The sequence below is a fragment of the Mustela lutreola genome, chromosome 12, assembly GCF_030435805.1.
Source record: "Mustela lutreola isolate mMusLut2 chromosome 12, mMusLut2.pri, whole genome shotgun sequence".
NCBI lineage: Eukaryota > Metazoa > Chordata > Mammalia > Carnivora > Mustelidae > Mustela > Mustela lutreola.
The window spans coordinates 77,018,564-77,043,056 of NC_081301.1; the positions used below are offsets into that span (position 1 = coordinate 77,018,564).

The 24,493-nt window shown below is 41.5% G+C and overlaps 1 protein-coding gene across 1 annotated transcript in view; it reads right to left on the bottom strand.

Annotated features, from left to right (window-relative positions):
• Positions 1-24,493, bottom strand: part of LOC131812156 (ras and EF-hand domain-containing protein-like) — a 49,931-nt gene that overhangs the window by 21,697 nt on the left and 3,741 nt on the right. Inside the window, 4 exon segments of the mRNA XM_059141245.1 lie at positions 1,991-2,068; positions 5,159-5,254; positions 10,238-10,328; positions 20,624-20,770. Of these exon segments, the coding sequence (XP_058997228.1) occupies positions 1,991-2,068; positions 5,159-5,254; positions 10,238-10,328; positions 20,624-20,770 (412 nt within the window).

Consider the following 24,493-nt stretch of genomic DNA (forward strand, 5'->3'; position numbering starts at 1 on the left):
GGCAAATTAACTCAGATCAAACATGTAAACATCTGTTTTACTCAATGAGAGCTATGAATCTACTGACAAATACGCTGAGGAATTAACAGTATTTATCACCGGGAAGACTGGCTAATTTTTACAATAAATCTCATCACCTAACATTTGTGATTTTTGCACTTAAAAATAGTTTGGTTTTTTTAAAAAAAGTCTATGTTTTTCTTAAAAAAGAAGGAAAAAAACACTGGAGGCTTCCAGTACAAAATGATGGACTGAACACTCTTCTTTCCCTTTGAAGACCATATTCCTACGAAATACCAAATAACATGAAATAAACTAATACAGGTTACAAGAATGCAAGAGGGGCCCCCAACACTCAAGTGAATTAAATACATTCCTGGAAGATGGAAACTGGATGGAAATGTGCTGACAGAAGTGAAGAGAGCAGGAGCACAGTAGGTCTGGAAGAGGCGTGGGGAAGGTTGTGCTACAGAGCAAAGGAGGAGGCAATTAGCTAGGCAGCACCTGCTCCCCCACAGGTGGAAATGGAGCTTAAAAACAGATTAAATTTGTGTATTAAGGCACACAGCCCGCAGCCCCCAGGCCATCCTCTCTTACACTAGCAAAGAATAGCAGATAGTCAGAGTCAATTCCCAAGGCAGTAAGACAGGGCTTGTCTTTTTGAAAAGAACTGAAGTGGGTGCCTGCATGGCACAGTCAGTTAAGCATCCAACTCTTGGTTTGGGCTCAAGTCCTGATTTCAGGGACATGAGATAGAGTCCTGCCTCACGTTCGGTGCTTAGCTGGAGTCTGTTTCAGATTCTCTGCCTCTCCTTCTGCCCCCACTTGTTCTCTCTCTCTTTTAAACAAATAAATAAAATCTTTAAAAAGAAAAAGAACTGAATGACCCCTATACAGTGTCCTAAGTCCTCTTATCCATATCCCACTAATTCTGGTCATAAGCGGTCCCCCATTCCAAAAGCCAGCTTCACACACACAGCTCCTAGGAAGACACCCTCTCAGGGGAGGTCCCCAGGTAAACAGATGTATTTACCTAGCTGCACAGGAATCCTACACCAGCTACCTAAAATGTTCAGAAACTCCAGGATGATGTATGGGTAGTGAGTTTCAAAAACAATCAGTCCAATAAGAACTGAAATTTTGGAGACTCCAAAATTAACATTTTCCAAGAGAAAAAACAAATTCCATGCATCAGGAAGAATAAATAAGAAGTTGGAAGGCATCAGTGAATGATATCCTGAAGATGCCAGAGTTTCTTTTTACAAGAAACCAAAAACTCAACCAGGAAATGCAAGAAAAATTAGCAACTCTACAAGAAAGTCATGATCCAAATACAGAGCTAACTAAGATGTGGCAAAATTTGAAACCGATGGCACATTCCAACTTGACCATGAATCTAGGAGCCTTCTCTTCTGAGTGGTATGGGGATAATGAATGGAGAGAAAGAAATGCACTGGCAGCAAGCTGGCTCACTTCTGGGCTCGGCAATGAGAATATTTAGAGTCCTAACAAAGGAAATGTTCGCTAGTGGCTTTTAACTTTTCGAGAGTCCACCTAAAAACAAAATAAAGACAACTTAATGATGATGATAAAACATACACAAAGGCTGTCAATTTGGCAGCAGAAAGACCAAAGGCAGGGTCAGGAAGGTGGGAAAGGGACAGAAAGAGGAACTCTGGAGGAAGAAAAGGGCAATTATCCCCTCACCCCACAGAGCAGAGCTGAAGTTGCGGGAATGCAGGGTTAACTATGTGAAGTGCAAGGGCCATGCCACCATTGCTGTGAATAAGAAATAAATAAAAGCATTCACCACAGGTGGGGAATCATTGAGGATAATAGCCTGAGTAACATGCTTGTTCAAAGGTACATCAAAGGCTTTCTTTCACTGCAGTATTAATTTCTCTCGATCCCCGGAACACCGATAAACAGCCCAACCATGTCTAGTCGTCGAAGAGAAAATGTATTTCTGGGAATGAAAGGTGATTCTTACCATTGATAAATCATAAATTTGCTTTTTTAAGGCAGCCACATCTTCTTTTTGACTTAGTTGTTTTGATTGTTCTTCTAGCTGAAAGAACAAATAAAAGCTGTTCATGTACAAACTCACTTTGGATAGATTCAGTTAAGTTTATTAGTATCCTTGAATATATAGCTATAGGAATTCTAAAAGTCTTCAATTTTCAACATGATACAACTTTGTAAATCATTAAGCTACATATAATCCATGAGGATTTGAAAACTTGGTTTCAATAATTTAAGCATTTAAAAAGGGTTGTTTTTTTTGGTTTTGGTTTTGGTTTTGCTTTTTTGGTTTAATGAACTTCCTTTGAAACAACTGAACAGTCCTTTGGGAGGCCATTCAACTACTAAGTGACCTAACTTCACCTTTTCAGTTACGTTGCATCTGAGTCTGGACCTTTATATTCTCCTAGAAATTTATCTGTACTTAACACTTTCTACCCTGTATTATAATTATTTATGAATGCCTTACCTCTCCTACCAGAGTCCAAGACTTTTAACAGCAGTGTTAGCATCAGATTCACTTCTTTTTTTCACAGTGATTCCAGTAAGTGTTTATTAGAATAACTGAAATCAGTAACATTTAAGTGTGATAGGAAGCTAGTGACATATGCACCCAGACTCTATGGATATATACCTGAGCTTGCTTTCTGGGTGACTTGTCAGTATCACCAGATTAAACCAGCTCAGGAGCATCTCTAACATGGACAACTAAAATGTCTCTCCTACAAAGAGCCGACAGTCCCTGGAAACGGTGGGGATCCGTGGGTTTCCATTAACTGAGTAGTTACGCAGTGACCAAAATGAATGCTAAATTTCATCACACTAAGTCAAAGCCTAAGTAATCTGATGCTGGACTTTCTTCATCTTACCAGATGCTTCTATTAAAAGTTTTCACACGAGGGTGCCTGGGTAGCTCAGTGGGTTAAGCCGCTGCCTTTGCTCAGGTCATGATCTCGGGGTCCTGGGATCGAGTCCCGCATCCCGCTCTCTGCTCAGCAGGGGCCTGCTTCCTTCCCTTCCCCTCTCTCTGCCTGCCTCTCTGCCTGCTGTGATCTCTCTCTGTTAAATAAATAAATAAAATCTTTTAAAAAAAAAAAAAGTTTTCACACGAGACCGTGGCTCTGCCCCCTGGCCAGCTCTGAGAAGAGCCCTTGATTTTTTCAGATGCATGCCAATTTCAGAGAAGAAAAATGGGAGGGAAAAACTAGGTTCTTGGGGCACCTGGGTGGCTCAGTGGGTTAAAGCCTCTGCCTGGGATGGAGCCCCGCATCGGGCTCTCTGCTCAGTGGGGAGACTGCTTCCCTTCCTCTCTCTCTGCCTGCCTCTCTGCCTACTTGTGATCTCTGTCAAATGAGTAAATAAAAATCTTAAGGAAAAAAAAAAAAACTAGGTTCCTCAGAATCCATGGCTTAGGGTAACGGCAGTCATAATCAATTTGTAATCTTTTCCATAGTTTAAGCCTTTAACATTCCCTCAGGTAAATCCCCATCTGCTCTCTTATAAAAAAGCCTCCCCAGCAGGCGGGAAGTCTGGTACAAGTGAGAAAGCGCAAACTGCGCAGCAAGACCACTCCAGGGCTTACTGGCTCTGTGACTCGAGCACTCTCTGTCCTCAGCGGTGAAAGCAGCATATTCACCTCTCCTCAGAGAAAGCTTGAGAATTAAATTGAAAAATTGTGAAAAAGAGCTTATTAAACTATAAAGTCAGTAACGTCTCAGCTATTATGTTGAGGTGGGACAGTCAAGTATTAATCCCATTTTACAAATGAGAAACGAAATGATAAGATAACGAAGGCAATTGTCCTAGGTGTAACTGGCAGAAAGTGGCAGAGTCACGATGAGGACTCTGGTCCCATCACTTCTGACTCTTACTGTTCAGGGCCTATGTGGTCCTCATCATATGCCTCATCGTGGCAAGAAATTGTGTGTCTTTTCTGCGTAACTTGCTTTTAGCCTAAAGATGTCAGAAGACAGGAAAATAACTAAGGACCAGGGTGAGGAGATCTGTGACTCTGGCATCAACAAGACATTGGTCTGTTCAAATTGTGCAATTCAAGCATCTCATGTCTGTCTAATGGCCTCTGTCAACTAGAGAAAAGGTTGACGTTGATCATAATTTCCCAAGAAGGCTATTGGGGAGAATTCTTAATAATCCCAGAGGTTTGAACTGCAATAGACTATAAAATACAGCTAATCGTCACTTAATCTCATTGACTATAAACACTGGAAAGAGCATTAAATGTGATCACATGAACAACCAGAGAAGCAAAGTGCCACAGTGCCATTTTCAGGAATGATTCTTTTTTAAGTATCCGTTTTCACTTTAGCTAAGGTATTTCCACTCGCTACAGAGACAGCCCACACCCAAGCGGTGGATCCAGTACCAAGCTGCAGACAGCCTGGGCCAGCAGCAGAGAGCCAATGGGACGTACCTCTTCCCGAACTCTGCTCTCAGTGATGTCAACTTGGCAGCTTAAAATTGTAATGATGGAAGCGTTAACACCATGGAAGTCAGTAAATATTACAGATTTGTGCCTGACCCCCTACCCTCTCCAGAGCCTGTTGTTAAGTAGCTACCAGCATATCACAGGGTGAAGAATACCTTACTCATTAGAGACCAAACACAGCAAAGGCCAAACCCAATCACACCTTTGCTCACATTTCAGCAAGTTCTCTCCTACCTCCTGCTGATCGGGGGTGCCATACATGTGGAACTTTCTGCACAGAACAAGAATATTTACTTTATTTAATAAATATTCACTGAATACTGGCCATTGCAGTTAGCTGGGGGCAAGGATATGAGAATATGTGACCAGTAAAGACAGGATCCCTCCTGTCATGAGCAGAATCCACTAAACATGTGGGTCCTGAGGGTACCCGAGGAAGGAAAACTGGGGTTTGATGGACAACTGTTCAAGGGGTCAGAAATATTTATTAGACCTGTGCAGAAGAAAGGCTGCCCTTGAAACAGAAAATCAGGGACCTTTAAAAAACCATCTTTCAGGAAGCCCAGTTTGACTCTGAAATCTGATTCCAACTGCTGCTTTAATATGATTCTCAATGTTTTCAGTTGCTAAAAACTGAAACACCCGGATATACTGAGGCTATTCCTAGAAGCCTCACTGCCACAAACCTACCTTTTTAAGTTTCTTTATTGTCACCCGTAAATCTCCTGCTTCTGTTTCATACTGACATCTGAGGTCACTGAGGGCTTCCTCAGCCTTACATTTTTCCTTTAAAAAAAAAAAAAGAAAAAAAGATTTTACTGATATAAATAGATTTTTCAAAACCCTATTAAGCGAGAAATGTATTGTGTCAAACTAAGGCTGATCCCAAGTCTCCCACACAGGGAAGGCAAGAAGTGATGGCAGAAGTAAACCAAATGACTCTCGAGGTACACTCTTCTGGAACTGAAACCTGTGCAAGTGAAAGCCAACATGCACACATCACCTGGAAAGACGCCTATAAGGCTATCACTCATGTTGTAACAGGAAGCCAGGGAGCATCTATTAACTAGTTTAATTAATTACTGCTATTGTTAATTAAAAGATACAGCAAGATCCAAGGGCCCAAGTGCTTGCCTGCACCCTATCATGGCATCAAGGCCCAGGAAGGTCCAGTGGGTGTATCCTTCTTCCAAGAGCTTACACCTTACTTGAATTCAAATAACATCACCTGCAAATTTCTATGCTAAGTGCTTCTGCCTGGGCTGGCTCTTCTCAGATGTATCCTGCCTGGATCAGAGGATGCCAAGGGGCACACCAGGAGGTCAAGGGCTGTAGCTCCCAGGAGCCCAGATATATTTAAGTTTCCCTTCCCTCTTCACAAAGCATGGAACTTTATGCCCTATGTTTAGAACTCAAATAAATTTTTAGATAATAGCCAGTGAAATTGAGTGTTCAGATATGCACTGATAGCCTCCTATATGCCAATAGTCCTGAGCACTGAGGGACAGAGCAGGAGCCATGAAGACCAACAGACATCCTGGTGGGAGAAGACAGGAAGCAAAGATGATCTCAGGAAGCAATACAAGAAGAAGCTAACAATGAGATGTGACAGGAAGTGAGTTGGGAGGTAAGGTAAGGACTCTCTGCAGGGGAGACATGACCCCATGTCTCAACACCTGCCGGAGTTACACAGTCTTACATCACACTTACTGGCTGTCTAGCTGAGACAACTTACTTGAAGCCTTCATTTACTTATTGGATTAATGTGAGGAGTATAATAAATTATCCAAGTAAATTAAATAATCCATATAAATGAAATATTATATGCTTAGGAGGAAATATCTGGAGGAGAACAACATCTTCACTCTTGGTAACCTTGTTTTAAGTGAGTCTCTTGAGTTTATTGAGCTTTACAGGTGAGGAAGCATGTGTTGCCCCCTCATAGGAAGACGAAGACATGAAGTCTTCCAATGAGCATCTACCTCGGACAGCCTTCCTGGCATCTTGGCAATTCTTCTCGCTAAAACCAGTATCATGATGCTAAACATAACAACTTTTATGGTGTGAAAATATTTGGTTCAGAGCTTAATAAAGGAAATCATCACTATGTAACTCTTTCCATTCCCAACCTGTCACGGGCAGACACCAAGGGATTGGATGGGGGGTCGTTACAGTAACTTAGGTAGAAATGGTGGTGCTTCAGACCAACTCATCACAAACTTCCAAGAAAGTGAAAGGGCAGGAAACCTTCCCAACTCATTCTGTGAGACCAGCACTGGCCTGAGACAAAAATCAAACACATTAAGAGAAACCCACAAGCTAATATCTTTAATGAATGTGGATGCAAAAATAATAAACAAAATTTAGCAAAATGAATTAACCAAGATATAAAAATGAAAATACATCATAACTAAGTGGGGTTTATCCCCAGACTGCAAGTGTGTTTTAATACTTGAAAATCCAGGTAATTACCTCATTGATGGTCGAAAAAAGAGAAAAGCCATGATCACTTCAATAGTTACAGGAAAAGCATTCGATGAAATCCAACATTCCATTCCTAATTAGAACAACAACTCTTAGCCAACCAGGAACATGCTCAAAATTCAATAAAAGGCATCCATGAACAATATGCCACTAACATCATACTTCTTGTTAAGAGAGAGAATGTAGATAAGGATGTCTGCTCTCACTTTTCTTATTCTAACCAGTGCAAAAAGGAGAGAAAAATGAAGTGATCATTCACGTCAGAAAGAGAGACATAAAGCTGTCTTTATTCATAGATTATATACCATTTACCTAGAATATATTATGGAATCAACCCAAAAGGCTACTGAGTGTAAGCAATGTAAACAAATATGGTAGGGTATAAGATATGTATATAAAAATCAAGTGTATTTCTATATATTCACAATGGGAAACCAGAAATTGAAATTTTTAACAACATTGTTTAGAGTAGCATTAAAATATCAAATACTTAGGAATGAATCTGAGGAAAGACTTATAAGATCTGTACGTTCTATAGTACCAAACATTGCTAAGAAAATTTAAAGAAGACCTAAATAAGGGGAGAATATATCCGGTTTATGGATCAAATTACTCATTATTGTTAAGATGCTAATTCTCACCATATTGATCTATAAATGCAATGAAATCAAATAAACCCCCAGAAGGTTTGGGTTTTGTTTTTTTGTTTTTAAGAAATTGATAAGCTGATACTATGGAAATTAAAGGATCTAAAATAGCCAAGACAACTTTGAAAAAAAACAAAGTTGAAGAACTAATATTACTTGATTTCAAGACTTATAAAGCAATAGTCACCAAAACAATGTCATACTGGCATAAAGCAATCAAAGGAACACACCAGAGAGCCCAGAAATAAAGCCACACAAATACAGTAAACCAACGTGGGACAAAGTACAAAGGCAATTCAGTGGAGAACAAATAGTCTCCAACAAATGGTGCTGGAACAACTGGATATCCACCTGCAAAAAAATATGAACTTTGACCCACATCTTGCAAAATGGATCCTAAATGTAAAATCTAAAACAAATAAAACTTACAGAAGAAAACAGCAGAATAATCTTTGTGACCTTGTGTTAGGCAAAGATTTCTTAGATGCCAAAACATGATCCATTAAAGAGAAATTGACAAATCAGATCTCATCAAAATGAAAAATTTTTATTCTTCAAAATACACTGTTAGGAGAATGGAAAGACAAGTCACCATAGGGAAAGAATTTTAAAATCAGAATATATAAAGAGCTTTCAAAACTCTGTAACAGGAGCACTTGGGTCATGCAGTCAGTGAAGTGTCTTTCTCTTGGTTTCAGGTCAGATCAGATCTCGAGGTCCTGGGGTCGGGCTCTGTATGGAGTCGGCTTGAAATTCTCTCTCCCTCTACCTCTGCCCCTCTTGCTTGTGCGCTCTCTCTCTCTCTCTCTAATAAATAAATCAGTCAAAAGAAAACTGTATTTAAAAACAAATAAAACTCTGCATAGTAAGAAAACCACCTAATTTTCAAAGTGAACAAAAGATTTTAACAGACATTTCATGGAAGAGGATACACAGTGGTTGCCTGGCAAGGAGGGCAGAGGAGGGAGGAAGGGAAGCATGACAAAGGGGCCTGAGGAAACTTAGATGGTGGACGGATACACCCATCATCTTGCCTGTTGGTGGTGGATTCCTGAACTATGGGCACACCCAGTGTTATCCTGTTCTGTACTGTAAATATGCAGCTCCTTGTGTGTCAATTCTATTTCAAGAAAGCCATTACAGCCTAAAATACTTACGTGGAGCAATGGACTAACACTGTAGGGGCAAAAGAAGTAAAGGTCAGGAAGAGGTGGATATGACCAGAGGACTGCGAGGGAACATCAAGGAGATGGGGAGACTTTCTCTAAGCTTTGCTGAGTTTGGGAAAATGGAAAGGAGGGGCAAAGAAAGCAGATGGAGTGAAGGAAGAGTGATGATCACGCCGGACCAGAGCTGTGCGGTGCAGAACCACAGGGAGCCGAGCTGAGCCAAACAAGAAGTTACAGGGTGTGGGGCCCTGGTAAGGGCTCTAACACCAACCACAAGTCTGCTGATTAAGAAGAAGCCTAAGTGTTCGATGAAGGAATGAGCACCCAGATAAAATGCATGGAGAGGGAAAAAAGGCAGAAAGAATATATGATTTTCCTGTTTCTAGACTACAACGAATGGAGTGCTATCAGAAGAATGGGATCTCCACTGCCCTAAAGCAGGCCCACGGACTCTGAGCCACTGACTCTGTTGAACATGACATTCCAACAGTTACTCAACTTGCCAGTAAGAGATAAGACAACGAAGAGACCTGAAGTCATATATGGGGTACAGCAGACCAAGGCAAAGGATCTGGAAGGACACAAAGTACGAAAAGCCACGGAAAAGAGCAGGCCGGCCACAGCCAGGATGCAGTCAGCACACCTCAGGCCCGGTGCTAGGCACTCACGTCCATCATCAGGCTGGGCCTTGTGAAGCAGGCTGGTGCATTACCCCATTCTAAAAATGGCACCACCAAGGTCAGAGGTCCGGTTATTTCCCCAGGGCCACCTGCCTGGTCAAAGGCAGAGCCAGGAAGCACATTAATGACAATCAGATGCCAATACTTAGGCCCTTCTCACTCCATCCTGCTGCCTCTTGGAGTTAACAGGGCAAATGAAAAGAAAGTGTTCAACCCAACATTAGCCTTACAGGTAAGTCTATTTTCCATTTCCAGTAAACATGCATCACCTAGTTGTAGTTTATAAGGAAAAAAGACAAACATTGCTTCTATGGAAATCATTGCAGGTAAGCAAGTTTCAACTATAGTGTTTACTCAGTGCTGAATAAAAGTACTTTTTATTATAAAACACTGAAGTTCTCAGACAGAATTTTAATTTCCCTGCAATCTAGATTTAAAGTTGGCAGTGGGCATGGTCGGGGAGACTGTGGCATAAGAGCTGAAACACCCTTCTCTATCCCAGGGGTGCGCTGCCTTCTTCCTCGGGCCTCCACTCTCACAGCACCTCCACAGAGAGGCCCCTGACCCGCCGACCGCTTCTCCCCATCGTTGCTGACCACACTTGCTCTTTACTCGTAGCTACTGAAATTATCTACTTTATTTGATTACTTATTATCTCTCTCCCCCCTCGCTTTCCCCCCAAAACCATTACCAAAAATAGCCCTCATGGAAAACCCTGCCCGGTGCCCGGTCTGTAAAAGGCGATCCATCAGGAATCATGGGAAGAAAGGGCCAATCCCACAGACTCACATCTTTACACGTCTTGTGTTCTGCTGCCTGAATCCTCTGATCCATTTCCTCTTCCAACTCACTCAGCTGCATGGCTGTCTTGTCCTGGGCTCTGACATTCAAGAGGGTGCATTTTCACTGCAACATGCAGAGACAACTTCAACCTCATCTATTTCAACCCCTATGTTACAGATGAGGAGAAACACACTATTTTAAAGAATATTCCCTGTTCTTCCGCATTATAAAACAGGATTGGAACTTTGACCATTTGGGTGTAAAATAACATTAAAACTAGATATTGTAAATGGTATAAATTAGACAAAATAGTGTTAACCTAGATTAGGGCGAAGAACAGCTAAAGATATCAAATTACAGGGAAGTTCTCCATAAATTCTGAAAATCCTTTTTCCTCCCCAGACTGAGTGACAATCCTGGACCAAAAAAAAAAAAAAAAAAGAACCCCACAGCAAACAGATCTTTGGATAGAATTCTGAAATGTTTTATAGAAAACACACAGTGTTATATGATATGGTTAGACTGGAAGAGATTATGCTGAGTGAAATAAATCAAGCAGAGAGAGTCAATTATCATATGGTTTCACTTATTTGTGGAGCATAACAAATAGCATGGAGGACATGGGGAGTTAAGATAAGGGAGTTGGGGGAAATTGGAAGGGGAGGTGAACCATGAGAGACTATGGACTCTGAAAAACAATCTGAAGGGTTTGAAGAGGCGGGGGGTGGGAAGTTGGGGGAACCAGGTGGTGGGTATTAGAGAGGGCACGAATTGCATGGAGCACTGGGTGTGGTGCAAAAATAATGAATACTGTTATGCTGAAAATAAATAAAAAATAAATTTAAAATAAAGAGAAGGGAAGGAGTTAAGATGGCGGAGAAGTAGCAGGCTGAGACTACTTCAGCTAGCAGGAGATCAGCTAGATAGCTTATCTAAAGATTGCAAACACCTGCAATCCATCGGCAGATCAAAGAGAAGAAGAACAGCAATTCTAGAAACAGAAAAACAACCTCTTTCTCAAAGGTAGGACTGGCAGAGATGTGAATCCAAAGCGATGGGAAGATAGACCCTGGGGAGAGGGGCCGGCTCCCGGCAAGCGGCGGAGCAACGGAGCACAAAATCCGGACTTTTAAAAGTCTGTTCCGCTGAGGGACATCGCTCCAGAGGCTAAACCGGGGTGAACCCCACGCGGGGTCAGTGTGGCCTCAGGTCCCGCAGGGTCACAGAAGGATCGGGGGTGTCTGAGTGTTGCAGAGCTTGCAAGTATTGGAACGGGAAAACCGGCTACAGAGACAGAGCCGACAGTAAGCTCGCAGCTCGGGGTTACCTTGAACCGGTCGCAGGCTCGGTGAGCTTGGAGCACGGCTGGAGGTCAGGCAGACGGGAGTAACTGGGCGCTGTTCTTTGAGGGCGCACTGAGGAGTAGGGCCCCGGGCTCTCGGCTCCTCCAGGCCAGAGACCAGGAGGCCGCCATTTGTATTCCCGCCCTCCGGAACTCTACGGAAAGCCTCAGGGAACAAAAGCTCCTGAAAGCAAACCCAAGCGGCTTACTCAGCCCTGCCCCAGGTAAGGGCAGTGAAATTCCGCCTGGGGCAAAGACACTTGAGAATCACTACACCAGGCCCCTCCCCCAGAAGATCAACAAGAAATCCAGCCAAGACAAAGTAAACCTACCAAGGAGTGTGGTTTCAATACCAAGGAGAGCAGCAGAATTCCAGAGGAGGAGAAAGCAAAGAATGGAACTCATGGCTTTCTCCCTGTAATTTTTTAGTCTTGCAGTTAAAGTAATTTTTTTCTTTTTCATTTTTTTCTCTTCTTTTGCTAATTTTTTTTAACTTTTACCCTTTTCCTTTTTAACGTTTTTTAACTAGTTTATCTAATATATATATTTTTCTTTTTTAGACTTTTCTTTATTTGTTTTCTTTTTTAATTTCTTTCTTTTATTTTTTTTCCCTTCTTTCTTTTTGAACCTCTTTCTATCCCCTTTCTCCCCCCTCACGATTTGGGATCTCTTCTGAATTGGTTAAAGCATATTTTCCTGGGGTTGTGCCGCCCTTTTAGTATTTTACTTGCTCCTTCATATACTCTTATCTGGACAAAATGTCAAGGCGGAAAAATTCATCACAAAAAAAAGAACAAGAGGCAGTACCGAAGGCTAGGGACCTAATCAATACAGACATTGGTAATATTCAGATCTAGAGTTCAGAATGACAATTCTCAAGGTTCAAGCCGGGCTCGAAAAAGGCATGGAAGATATTAGAGAAACACTCTCGGGAGATATAAAAGCCCTTTCTGGAGAAATAAAAGAACTAAAATCTAACCAAGTTGAAATCAAAAAAACTATTAATGAGGTGCAATCAACAATGGAGGCTCTCACTGCTAGGATAAATGAAGCAGAAGAAAGAATTGGTGATATAGAAGACCAAATGACAGAGAATAAAGAAGCTGAACAAAAGAGGGACAAACAGCTACTGGACCATGAGGGGACAATTCGAGAGATAAGTGAAAACATAAGATGAAACAACATTAGAATAATTGGGATTCCAGAAGAAGAAGAAAGAGAGAGGGGAGCAGAAAGTATACTGGAGAGAATTATTGGGGAGAATTTCCCCAATATGGCAAAGGGAACGAGCATCAAAATTCAGGAGGTGCAGAGAACGCCCCTCAAAATCAATAAGAATAGGCCCACACCCCGTCACCTAATAGTAAAATTTACAAGTCTTAGGGACAAAGAGAAAATCCTGAAAGCAGCCTGGGAAAAGAAGTCTGTAACAAAAAATGGTAAAAATATTAGATTGGCAGCTGACTTATCCACAGAGACCGGAGAAGCCAGAAAGAGCTGGCATGATATTTTCAGAGCACTAAATGAAAAAAAACATGCAGCCAAGAATACTATATCCAGCTAGGCTATCATTGAAAATAGAAGGAGAGATAAAAAGCTTCCAGAACAAACAAAAACTGAAAGAATTTGCAAACACCAAACCATCTCTACAGGAAATAATGAAAGGGGTCCTCTAAGCAAAGAGAGAGCCTACAAGTGGTAGATCAGAAAGGAACAGAGACAATGTACAGTAACAGTCACCTTACAGGCAATAGAATGGCACTAAGTTCATATCTCTCAATAGTTACCCTGAATGTTAATGGGATAAAAGCCCCAATCAAAAGACACAGGGTATTTGAATGGATAAAAAAACTAAACCCATCTATATGTTGCCTCCAAGAAACTCATTTTAAGCCTGAAGACACCTCCAGATTTAAAGTGAGGGGGTGGAAAAGAATTTACCATGCTAATGGACATCAGAAGAAAGCAGGAGTGGCAATCCTTATATCAGATCAATTAGATTTTAAGCCAAAGACTATAATAAGAGATGAGGAAGGACACTATATCATACTCAAAGGGTCTGTCCAACAAGAAGATCTAACAATTTTAAATATCTATGCCCCCAACATGGGAGCAGCCAACTATATAAACCAATTAATAACAAAATCAAAGAAACACATCAACAATAATACAATAATAGTAGGGGACTTTAACACTCCCCTCACTGAAATGGACAGATCATCCAAGCAAAAGATCAGCAAGGAAATAAAGGCCTTAAACGACACACTGGACCAGATGGAAATCACAGATATATTCAGAACATTTCATCCCAAAGCAACAGAATACACATTCTTCTCTAGTGCACATGGAACATTCTCCAGAATAGATCACATCCTTGGTCCTAAATCAGGACTCAACCAGTATGAAAAGATTGGGATCATTCCCTGCATATTTTCAGTCCACAATGCTATGAAGCTAGAACTCAACCACAAGAGGAAGTTTGGAACGAACCCAAATACATGGAGACTAAACAGCATCCTTCTAAAGAATGAATGGGTCAACCGGGAAACTAAAGAAGAATTAAAAAAAATCATGGAAACAAATGATAATGAAAATACAACGGTTCAAAATCTGTGGGACACAACAAAGGCAGTCCTGAGAGGAAAATATATAATGGTACAAGCCTTTCTCAAGAAACAAGAAAGGTCTCAGGTACACAACCTAACCCTCCACCTAAAGGAGCTGGAGATAGAACAAGAAAGAAACCGTAAACCCAGCAGGAGAAGAGAAATCATAAAGATCAGAGGAGAAATCAATGAAATAGAAACCAAAAAAATAATAGAACAAATCAATGAAACTAGGAGCTGGTTCTTTGAAAGAATTAATAAAATTGATAAACCCCTGGCTAGACTTATCAAAAAGAAAAGAGAAAGGACCCAAATAAATAAAATCATGAATGAAAGAGGAGAGATCACAACTAACACCAAAGAAATACAAACAATTATAATAACATGCTATGAGCAACTCTACGCCAACAAATTTAACAATCTGGAAGAAATGGATGCATTCCTAGAGACATAAAAACCACCACAACTGAACCAGGAAGAAATAGAGAGCCTGAACAGACCCATAACCAGTAAGGAGATTGAAACAGTCATTAAAAATCTCCAAACAAACAAAAGCCCAGGGCCAGACGGCTTCCCGGGGGAATTCTACCAAACATTTAAAGAAGAACTAATTCCTATTCTCCTGAAACTGTTCCAAAAAATAGAAATGGAAGGAAAACGTCCAAACTCATTTTATGAGGCCAGCATCACCTTGATCCCAAAACCAGACAAGGATCCCATCAAAAAAGAGAGCTATAGACCAATATCCTTGATGAACACAGATGCAAAAATTCTCAGCAAAATACTAGCCAATAGGATTCAACAGTACATTAAAAGGATTATTCACCACGACCAAGTGGGATTTATTCCAGGGCTGCTAGGTTGGTTCAACATCCGCAAATCTGTCAATGTGATACAACACATCAATAAAAGAAAGAACAAGAACCATATGATACTCTCAATAGATGCTGAAAAAGCATTTGACAAAGTACAGCATCCCTTCCTGATCAAAACTCTTCAAAGTGTAGGGATAGAGGGCACATACCTCAATATCATCAAAGCCATCTATGAAAAACCCACCGCAAATATCATTCTCAATGGAGAAACCTGAACGCTTTTCCGCTAAGGTCAGGAACATGGCAGGGATTTCCATTATCACCACTGCTATTCAACATAGTACTAGAAGTCCTAGCCTCAGCAATCAGACAGCAAAAGGAAATTAAAGGCATCCAAATCGGCAAAGAAGAAGTCAAATTATCACACTTCGCAGATGATATGATACTAAATGTGGAAAACCAAAAAGACTCCACTCCAAAACTGCTAGAACTTGTACAGGAATTCAGTAAAGTGTCAGGATATAAAATCAATGCACAGAAATCAGTTGCATTTCTCTACACCAACAACAAGACAGAAGAAAGAGAAATTAATCCCATTTACAATTGCACCCCAAACCATAAGATACCTAGGAATAAACCTAACCAAAGAGACACAGAATCTATACTCAGAAAACTATGAAGTACTCATGAAATAAATTGAGGAAGACACAAAGAAATGGAAAAATGTTCCATAATCCTGGATTGGAAGAATAAATATTGTGAAAATGTCTATGCTACCTAAAGCAATCTATACATTTAATTCAATTCCTATCAAAGTACCATCCATCTTTTTTAAAGAAATGGAACAAATAATCCTTAAATTTATATGGAACCAGAAAATACCTTGAATAGTTAAAGGGATATTGAAAAAGAAAGCCAACGTTGGTCGCATCACAATTCCGGACTTCAAGCTCTATTACAAAGCTGTCATCATCAAGACAGCATGGTATTGGCACAAAAACAGACACATAGATCAATGGAACAGAATAGAGAGCCCAGAAATTGACCCTCAACTCTATGGTCAACTAATCTTTGACAAAGCAGGAAAGAAGGTCCAATGGAAAAAAGAAAGCTTCTTTAATAAATGGTGTTAGGGAAATTGGACAGGCACATGTAGAAAAATGAAATTGGACCATTTCCTTACACCACACACAAAAATAGACTCAAAATGGATGAAGGACCTCAATGTGAGAAAGGAATCCATCAAAATCCTTGAGGAGAACACAGGCAGCAACCTCTTCGACCTCAGCCGCAGCAACATCTTCCTAGAAACATTGCCAAAGGCATGGGAAGCAATGGCAAAAATGAACTACTGGGATTTCATCAAGATCTAAAGCTTTTGCACAGCAAAGGAAACAGTTAACAAAACCAAAAGACAACTGACAGAATGGGAGACGATATTTGCAAACGACATATCAGATAAAGGACTAGTGTCCAAAATCTATAAAGAGCTTAGCAAACTCAACACTCAAAGAACAAATAATCCAATCAAGAAATGGGCAGAGCACATGAACAGACATTTCTGCAAAGAAGACATCCAGATGGCCAACAGACACATGAAAAAGTGCTCCATATCACTCGGCATCAGGGAAATACAAATCAAAACCACAATGAGATATCACCTCACACCAGTCAGAATGGCTAAAATCAACAAGTCAGGAAATGACAGATGCTGGCGAGGATGTGGAGAAAGGGGAACCCTCCTACACTGTTGGTGGGAATGCAAGCTGGTGCAGCCACTGTGGAAAACAGCATGGAGGTTCCTCAAAATGTTGAAAATAGAACTGCCCTAGGACCCAGCAATTGCACTACTGGGTATTTACCTTAAAGATACAAATGTACTAATCCGAAGGGGCACGTGCACCCAAATGTTTATAGCAGCAATGTCCACAATAGGCAAACTATGGAAAGAACCTAGATGTCCATTAACAGATGAATGGATCAAGAAGATGTGGTATATATACACAATGGAATACTATGCAGCTTTCAAATGAAATGAAATCTTGCCATTTGCGACAACATAGTTGGAACTAGAGCGTATCATGCTTAGTGAAATAAGTCAAGCAGAGAAAGACAACTATCATATGATCTCCCTGATATGAGGAAGTGGTGATGCAACATGGGGGCTTAAGTGGGTAGGAGAAGAATCAATGAAACAGGATGGGATTGGGAGTGAGACAAACCATAAGTGACTCTTAATCTCACAAAACAAACTGAGGGTTGCTGGGGGGAGTGGGGTTGGGAGAAGGGGGGTGGGGTTATGGACATTGGGGAGGGTATGTGCTTTGGTGAGTGCTGTGAAGTGTGTAAACCTGGCTATTCACAGACCTGTACCCCTGGGAATAAAAATATATGTTTATAAAAAATAAAAAAAATTAAAAAACAAAAACAAAAAAGAGAAGGTGATAAAAGGAATCTCAACTCTTTTTTTTTTTTTTTAGGATTTTATTTATTTATTTGACAGAGAGAGATCACAAGGAGGTAGAGAGGCAGGTAGAGAGAGAGAAGGAAGCAGGCTCCCCGCTGAGCCAAGAGCCCAATGTGGGGCTCGATCCCAGGATCCTGGGATCATGACCTGAGCCGAAGGCAGAGGCTTTAACCTGCTGAGTCACCCAGGTGCCCCTCAACAATTATTTCTAATCATCTCTAAAGTTTCTCATTCATAAATCTTGCCTATTCAACCAGATGACAAGAGCCGCCATAGACAACAGAACCTAATATGGGGTGCCTGGGTGGCTCAGTGGTTTAAAGCCTCTGCCTTCAGCTCAGGTCATCATCCCAGGCTCCTGGGATAGAGACCTGCATGGTGCTCTCTGCTTGGCGGGGAGCCTGTTTCCCTTCCTCTCTCTCTGCCTGCCTCTCTGCCTACTTGTGATCTCTGTCAAATAAATAAATAAAACCTTAAAAATATTAAAAAAAAAAAAAAGAAAAGAACATAACAGAAGATCTCTTGTCTTCCAGTTTGATGGATCTGGGACACCATTTTTCCTGCTTTCCACTTGCTGGCTCCCTTGTTAACACGGTCTGTGCATACATTACTTTAATATCTATGTAAAGTGCCAAGTGAGTCCTGAGGGATGGGGAGAAGACCCCATAATAAAATTCTGAGTGACTTACTGCTATTTTCCCCTTGTGTTTTCTTCATTCTTACCTGACAGCCCGCCTAAAGAGATGTTAACCTCATTTCAAAAGTTAGCTATTTCTGGTTTGTTTATAAATACCTGCTATATGACATCTAAGAACTACATATTTCCACAGAAAGTATGTTTGGTTTGCTCAACTCTGGGACTATAAAACAGCCAAGTCCCACATCCCCTTTCCCCCATTACCGTTTTTCCAACCACTCCTTCTCAATATCGAGGTACTCCTGAATGTGTTCTTTCTGCCTTCCTCACTTCTGAGCAACATTTTTTTTTAATAAGTCAGGTATAAGTCTATCATGACACCATGTTTGCCCCAGCAATTCCTAGCTCATAGTGAAATGTCTGGTGTGATGAAGACTGTCCACTCTATCCTGGTCCAGGGCTCCCCTCCGGACACTGCCCATTCTTCAGGTCCAAGTGCAGAGTGAAAAGATAGAGATCCGCCCCCGTCCACAACCCAGGTGAGGGTGAGGGTCCTCAGCTAAGAACACAGGAGAACTTCACAGTCATCACGGAAACACTTCAGTGAGGTCTCTGGTAGTTGGGACAGAGCCTGACTTTGGCTCCCACTCCAACAGCTGAGCAGCAGGGAGGAGACAAGCAGGAACACAGCTCAGCACAGGGAAGACATTCCCTCCACAGAGGGACAGCAGCCTAGCTGGTGAGGACAACATGAAGAATGACATTCTTTTTCTCTTGTAGGTTTATATGGTACTATCCTTAAAGGTCACATATAAATTCGTGTGTGTTTGTGTGCACATGCGTGTGCATGGAACTTTGTCTGTTTTAAGATATTCCTGGACACTCTAAAAACTCAATAAGAGGGTCTGTGAATCATCCCTAGTTTACAGAATTTGGAGTTCATAGGACCGCCCTACTCTCCTACTGAAAACCCCTAGAAGAGAAATTTGAGAGAAAATTTCAGAGTGAGGAACTGAAATGTTCATGATACCTCTACTCTCAAATGACTCCAGAACTATAAAAAGTCGTATGTAGCATCAATGTTTGAAAACACTCCTATATTTTAACTCCCTTCACTTAAACTCCAAAAGGTTAACTAGATAGCTTGATCATCATGTGGAAGGAAAAAATAAAGAGACCGAGGCATACTCTCTCCTGCCCCCTTGAAGATGAGGTGCATCCTATCAAAGGGGCCTTTACAAGTTCTGGGCAGAGGCCAGCAGGGACACGCCTCACACTCAGAGACACTGGTGAGATGGCCACCATGAGAAGCCACTACCAAACATAACAGCAGGAAATTACAACAAACAAAATGCACTCTTTCCCACTAAAGCCAGAGGACTGTGGTCCTTCTGGGGAACAAAGAGGCTGACGTTTGGACTGTAACACACGGAATCCCTTCCTCTGCCCTGAGCTACTGGTCAGACCAGTAAGATATCCTGTGAAAACCAGCTACGGCTTACATAAGCCATAGGACAGTACGGGCTTACAGCTTTCTGTCTTCCAGAGAGGAGGTGAGGAGGGCCAGAGACAGGAAGAACCCCACCACTGAGCACCCACCATGTGGTCAGCCTGGGGCGGGGGGCTCCATCCGGGACATCATCTCCTGGGCCTCCACACCCTGAGAATGTGAACGTTTACAGTCTCGTTCTGTAGATGCAGGAACCTGCCCAAAGTCACACACTGGCCCATGACCAGGCCAGGCTTCAAGGGCTGTCCTGCCTCTCCAGATGAGACTTTCCGGTAGGCTTCAAGAGGATGGATATACAGTAAGAAACCTGTCAGAACTGTTCTGTATGGAATCATTGGTCTTGAAAAGTTTATAGGATAGGATCACGGCGACCTACTGATGGACTGCTAGTGGTCCTTACAGCGTCCTGCCCCGCTCAGCCTTCGTACTGGCCCAGCTTAGGAAGCTCCAGATGCCTGATGTTCGGGAAGTCCATGCACATCATAATGGAATTGTGCAGTTCAGTCCACGTGCCTCCTGGACACAGAGTCAGTTAAAGGACCTCCCCATACCATTCAGAAAGGAAGGGCTTTGGGGCACCTGGGTGGTGCAGTCGGTTAAGCATCTAACTTTGCATTTTGGTGCAGCTCATGATCTCAGGGTCATCAACTTGAGCCCTGTGTTGGACTCTACGTCCACATATGAGCCCACTTAGGATTCTCTCTCCCTCTGCCACTTTGCCACACCCCCACTCACATTCTATCTCTCTCTATTAAAATAAAAGAAGAAGAAGAAGAAGAAGAGGGGTGCCTGGGTGGCTCAGTCGGTTAAGCGTCTGCTTTCAGCTCAGGTTAGGATCCCAAGGTCCTGGGGTCGAGCCCCATGTCAGGCTCCCTGCTCAGCGAGAAACCTGCTTCTTCTTCTCCCACTTCTCCTTGTGTTCCCTCTCTCACTGTCTCTCTCTGTCAAACAAGTAAAGAAATCTTTAACAAAAAAAGAAGAAGAAGAGGAAGAAAGACAGGAAGGGCTTTAATACCTCTTCACTGCAATGGCCAGGTTTTCCATTTCTGTGCTCTGCAGTTTGATCTCACGGATAAAGTTCCTTATAACATGCTCGTACGACTGAGTTAGTCTTGGCTCCACAAGGTTGATGTTCAGATACAAAGTACTAACTTGCTCTTTTCTGCCAAAAAAAAAAAATTAATTAATTAATTAAAATTAAAACCTAAATTAAACAAAATAAAAAATAAAAAGGAAAATTTTCAGAATACTTTCAGGAATGAGACACATAAGAACCAAAAAAAGCAACAATCACAGAAGGACCATACAGGAAAGAAGAGCAGGCAGGCAGTGATGCTGCGGCACTGTTGTTGTTTCCTGTGAAGACACAGGAAGGTGGCCATCAAAAAGCCAAGGAGACAGGCCTCATCAAGAACAAACCCCACAGGCACCTTGATCTGAGACTTCTAGCCTCCAGAACCGTATGAAAATAAATTTCAGCTGTTTAAGCCACCAGTCTGGTATTTGTTACTAGAAATTCCTAGGCAATCACAACAAACAACAAAAGGTCCAAGGTCCCAGAGTGACTTAGTGGCAGAGGTGGGTTTCCACCCCCCATCTGATGCTAAAGACCACATGATTCGCCAGAACGTTATTTTGCTTCCCAATTGTGTTAAAGCATCTGAGCCGTGGCAGAAGAAATGGGATCCAAAATCAATTCACAGAACTACAAAACCCTGAATAATGTGAGTTACATATTAACCTAGAGGCTTAGTTAAGCATGGCCTCAAGGTGTGTCCATGAGCTGTAAACTCCCCCAGGTTTACGCTTATAAATAAACTTCTCCATCTGTGCAGAGGCCAATTATGATTGAAAAGAGCTGCTCAAGTGAAATATTATTAATAAAGCTGCAGGATTAAGTCACTTCATTTGATATAAGATGCAGGAAGCGGCCATCATCCTTCCCATCAGAGCCGAATACAAACACTAGTTGCAATAGTGAGCTAGATTTACTGGAGCAGTAAACAAAACAAAACAAAAATACTCTTGGACTGTCCCATGCAATTTCTATGCATAACAGGATCATTAACTTCTTGCCTTTTGTCAGTTACTGATCACCAGCAAGATACAAAACATAAAAACTTTCTCCTTAATAGGAACCTGCCTGTCAGAGATGACTATTAAGATACTGTCACCTAGAGTCCTTGCTTCTCGACTAACAGCACAACAAAATGTTCACAAGTACAGGTCACCAGATTTCAGGACTTTCTGCAAGTTTCAAAAATAAGAAAGAAACACAATAATTTATAAAACTTTTGCTGGTCTTGACATTATAGTTTCAGAAATGGTATTATGAAAAATGTCTGCCATTAGCAGAAAATATGTGATATGGTTAATCATCGTGCTATAGACTACATGAATACTCATCTATCCTGCTTCCTATTACAGGGCACACTTCCCAGAACCTCAGGCAGGTAGACGAGGGTCATGTGACTAGTTCTGGTAAATGGAACAGAAACAGAAATGGTATGTTGGCCACTTCCACACTTGTTCCCTAAAATCCTTCATTAGATTCTGAGCTTCTCTTCATTCATAGTCTCCCTCTTTCTCTCTCTCTCAGCATCTCTCCCTCCATCCCCCTTCCCGCTCCTTCTCTACCTCCCTGCATCTCTCTTCCTCATCCCCACAGCTGAAGTGAAGAATTCCAATATGGCAAAGCCATGGGAGAGAATGTGCTTGGCTTCCTGAATCACCACCCTGAGCTTAACTGCTCTGCAGGGTTGTCTGGTCGCCTCAATCTGAATGACATACAAGAAAGAAATGTTTGTATTTTTAAAGCTACTAGGACTTGGAACTTCTTTGTTATAGTCAGTTTGAACTTATAAGGTTGGCATAATAGTTTCCTATTTTGTTTGGGGGGTTTTTAATTATCCTCTTCCAGATTAAATTACTTCCTCATCTTTTTCCTTGATAGCTTCTTAACTACGTAAAAGCTTCTATGACCAGGATAAATCTTTAGCACCACCACCAGCTCTCTCTCAGGGAACAAAAGACTACTCAGAAGCATCGTATACTGAGGTGGACACTTATTAGGCACCTTACATATGTAGTCCAGGCAGTGATCCAGAAGTCACATGCACTAGTCGCTTAATCCTCACGGCAACCCTACAAAGAAGTTATCAGCAGCATTCTGTTTACCAAAGAGGAAACTGAGGCAGAGACAGTTAAGTACTATCCTGGTAGCAGAGTCAGGATTCCAACTCAGCCCATCTGGCTCCAGAGTCCAGCTTCCCACAGAAGAACTAGCTCTTTGTGCCGGAACTAAATGCTGAACTGGTCTTAAGGGGCCCCAAGGGCAGGTCTCCACTAAAGAAAACTTAAAATAACAAGATTTTTTAAAAATTGCTTTGGAGGAGGCTATGCATTATTGCTGCAAGGACAGTCCACGTTACAAAGGGTCTCCTTTAAAAGATGATAGCATGATGAGGATTAAAATGAGGTAATCTTGTAAAATTTGGTTTACCTACAGCTATTTGTTTGGGAAGCACTATTGAAAACAATGAGGTTTCCTCCCACCCTCCCAGCCCCCATATATCTGTGTATTTCATTTGGTCTGTTTCCGTGAAACTAGAGAACCATGTGGATTATGCCAAGAGACAGCCAACAGAACACACTTGGCTATTCTGACATCTAATGGAGAAAAAAAACCCCAAAATTTAAAAAAAAAAACAACCCTTACTGCAGCAAGAGATGATACCTGGTCCCTCTCTGTGAGCTTTAAATGCTATGCCTTGCCCAGGCAGCTAAACACATGCGGGTCCTTCCGCTCAACAGACCTGCTCCTAAGAGTGCTGCAGGCACCAGCCTCCCCCCGGTGTCCTTGCTCCCCATGTCAAAGGTTAAGCAAGCAGAGAATGCACAATGCCACATACAGCTCTGTTTCCTTCTGGCCTGACTCCAGATGGCACATGTGAGGACTGAGAATCATGGCTTGTGGTGACAAGGACCAAAACGCTTTTGACTAATTGAGTCTGGGGCCTCATCTCACGCAGTTACATTTGGTCACAAATACCACCCAGAGAGGCTTACAGGTGCATTTGACAAACACTCGGTAAAAATTAAGGGTCAAGCCATAGGCTTTAGTCTATCAAGACAACACATATTCTCTACCCTTCTGTGCCAAGAGAGTCTCTAATACTAAAAATAATCTAATTTATGTCTGAAGGAAAAGAGAGAACAAAAGGCAGAGAAAGACATTGGAAAAATGCAGATCAGAGAAAAACACACCCTGAATCACCAATTAGCTTTGGATATTTAAAACCTGGGCCTATAATATTACACAGCCATCAAAAAGAAAGAATGAAAGAAAGAAAGAAAGAAAGAAAGAAAGAAAGAAATCTATCCATTTGAAATAATGTGGATGGAAGTGGAGGGTATTGTGTTAAGCGAAATAAGTCAATCAGAGACAATTATCCTATGTTCTCACACATATGTGGAATTTAAGAAACAAAACAGGGTCATAGGGGAAGAAAAGAAAAAATAAAAGACAAAACCAGAGAGGGAGAAAAACCATAAGAGAATCTTAATCATAGAAAACAAACTGAGGGTTGCTGGAGGGCTGGGGTAACAGGGTGCTGGACATTAAGGAGGACATGTGATGTAATGAGCACTGGGTGTTGTATAAGACTGATGAATCACAGGCCTGTACCTCTGAAACAATAATACATTATGTGTTAATTAATGGCATTTAAATAAAAAAATTATATTAAAAAAATCTGAGCCTATGCTTCTCAATTGATAAATTACAAGATGATTTGTTAAAAAAAAAAGAAAGACAGTAACACATTGGTGGTGGGTAATTACTGATGAACAATTCACAACTTAGAATTTTACAATGGTCCGGGGG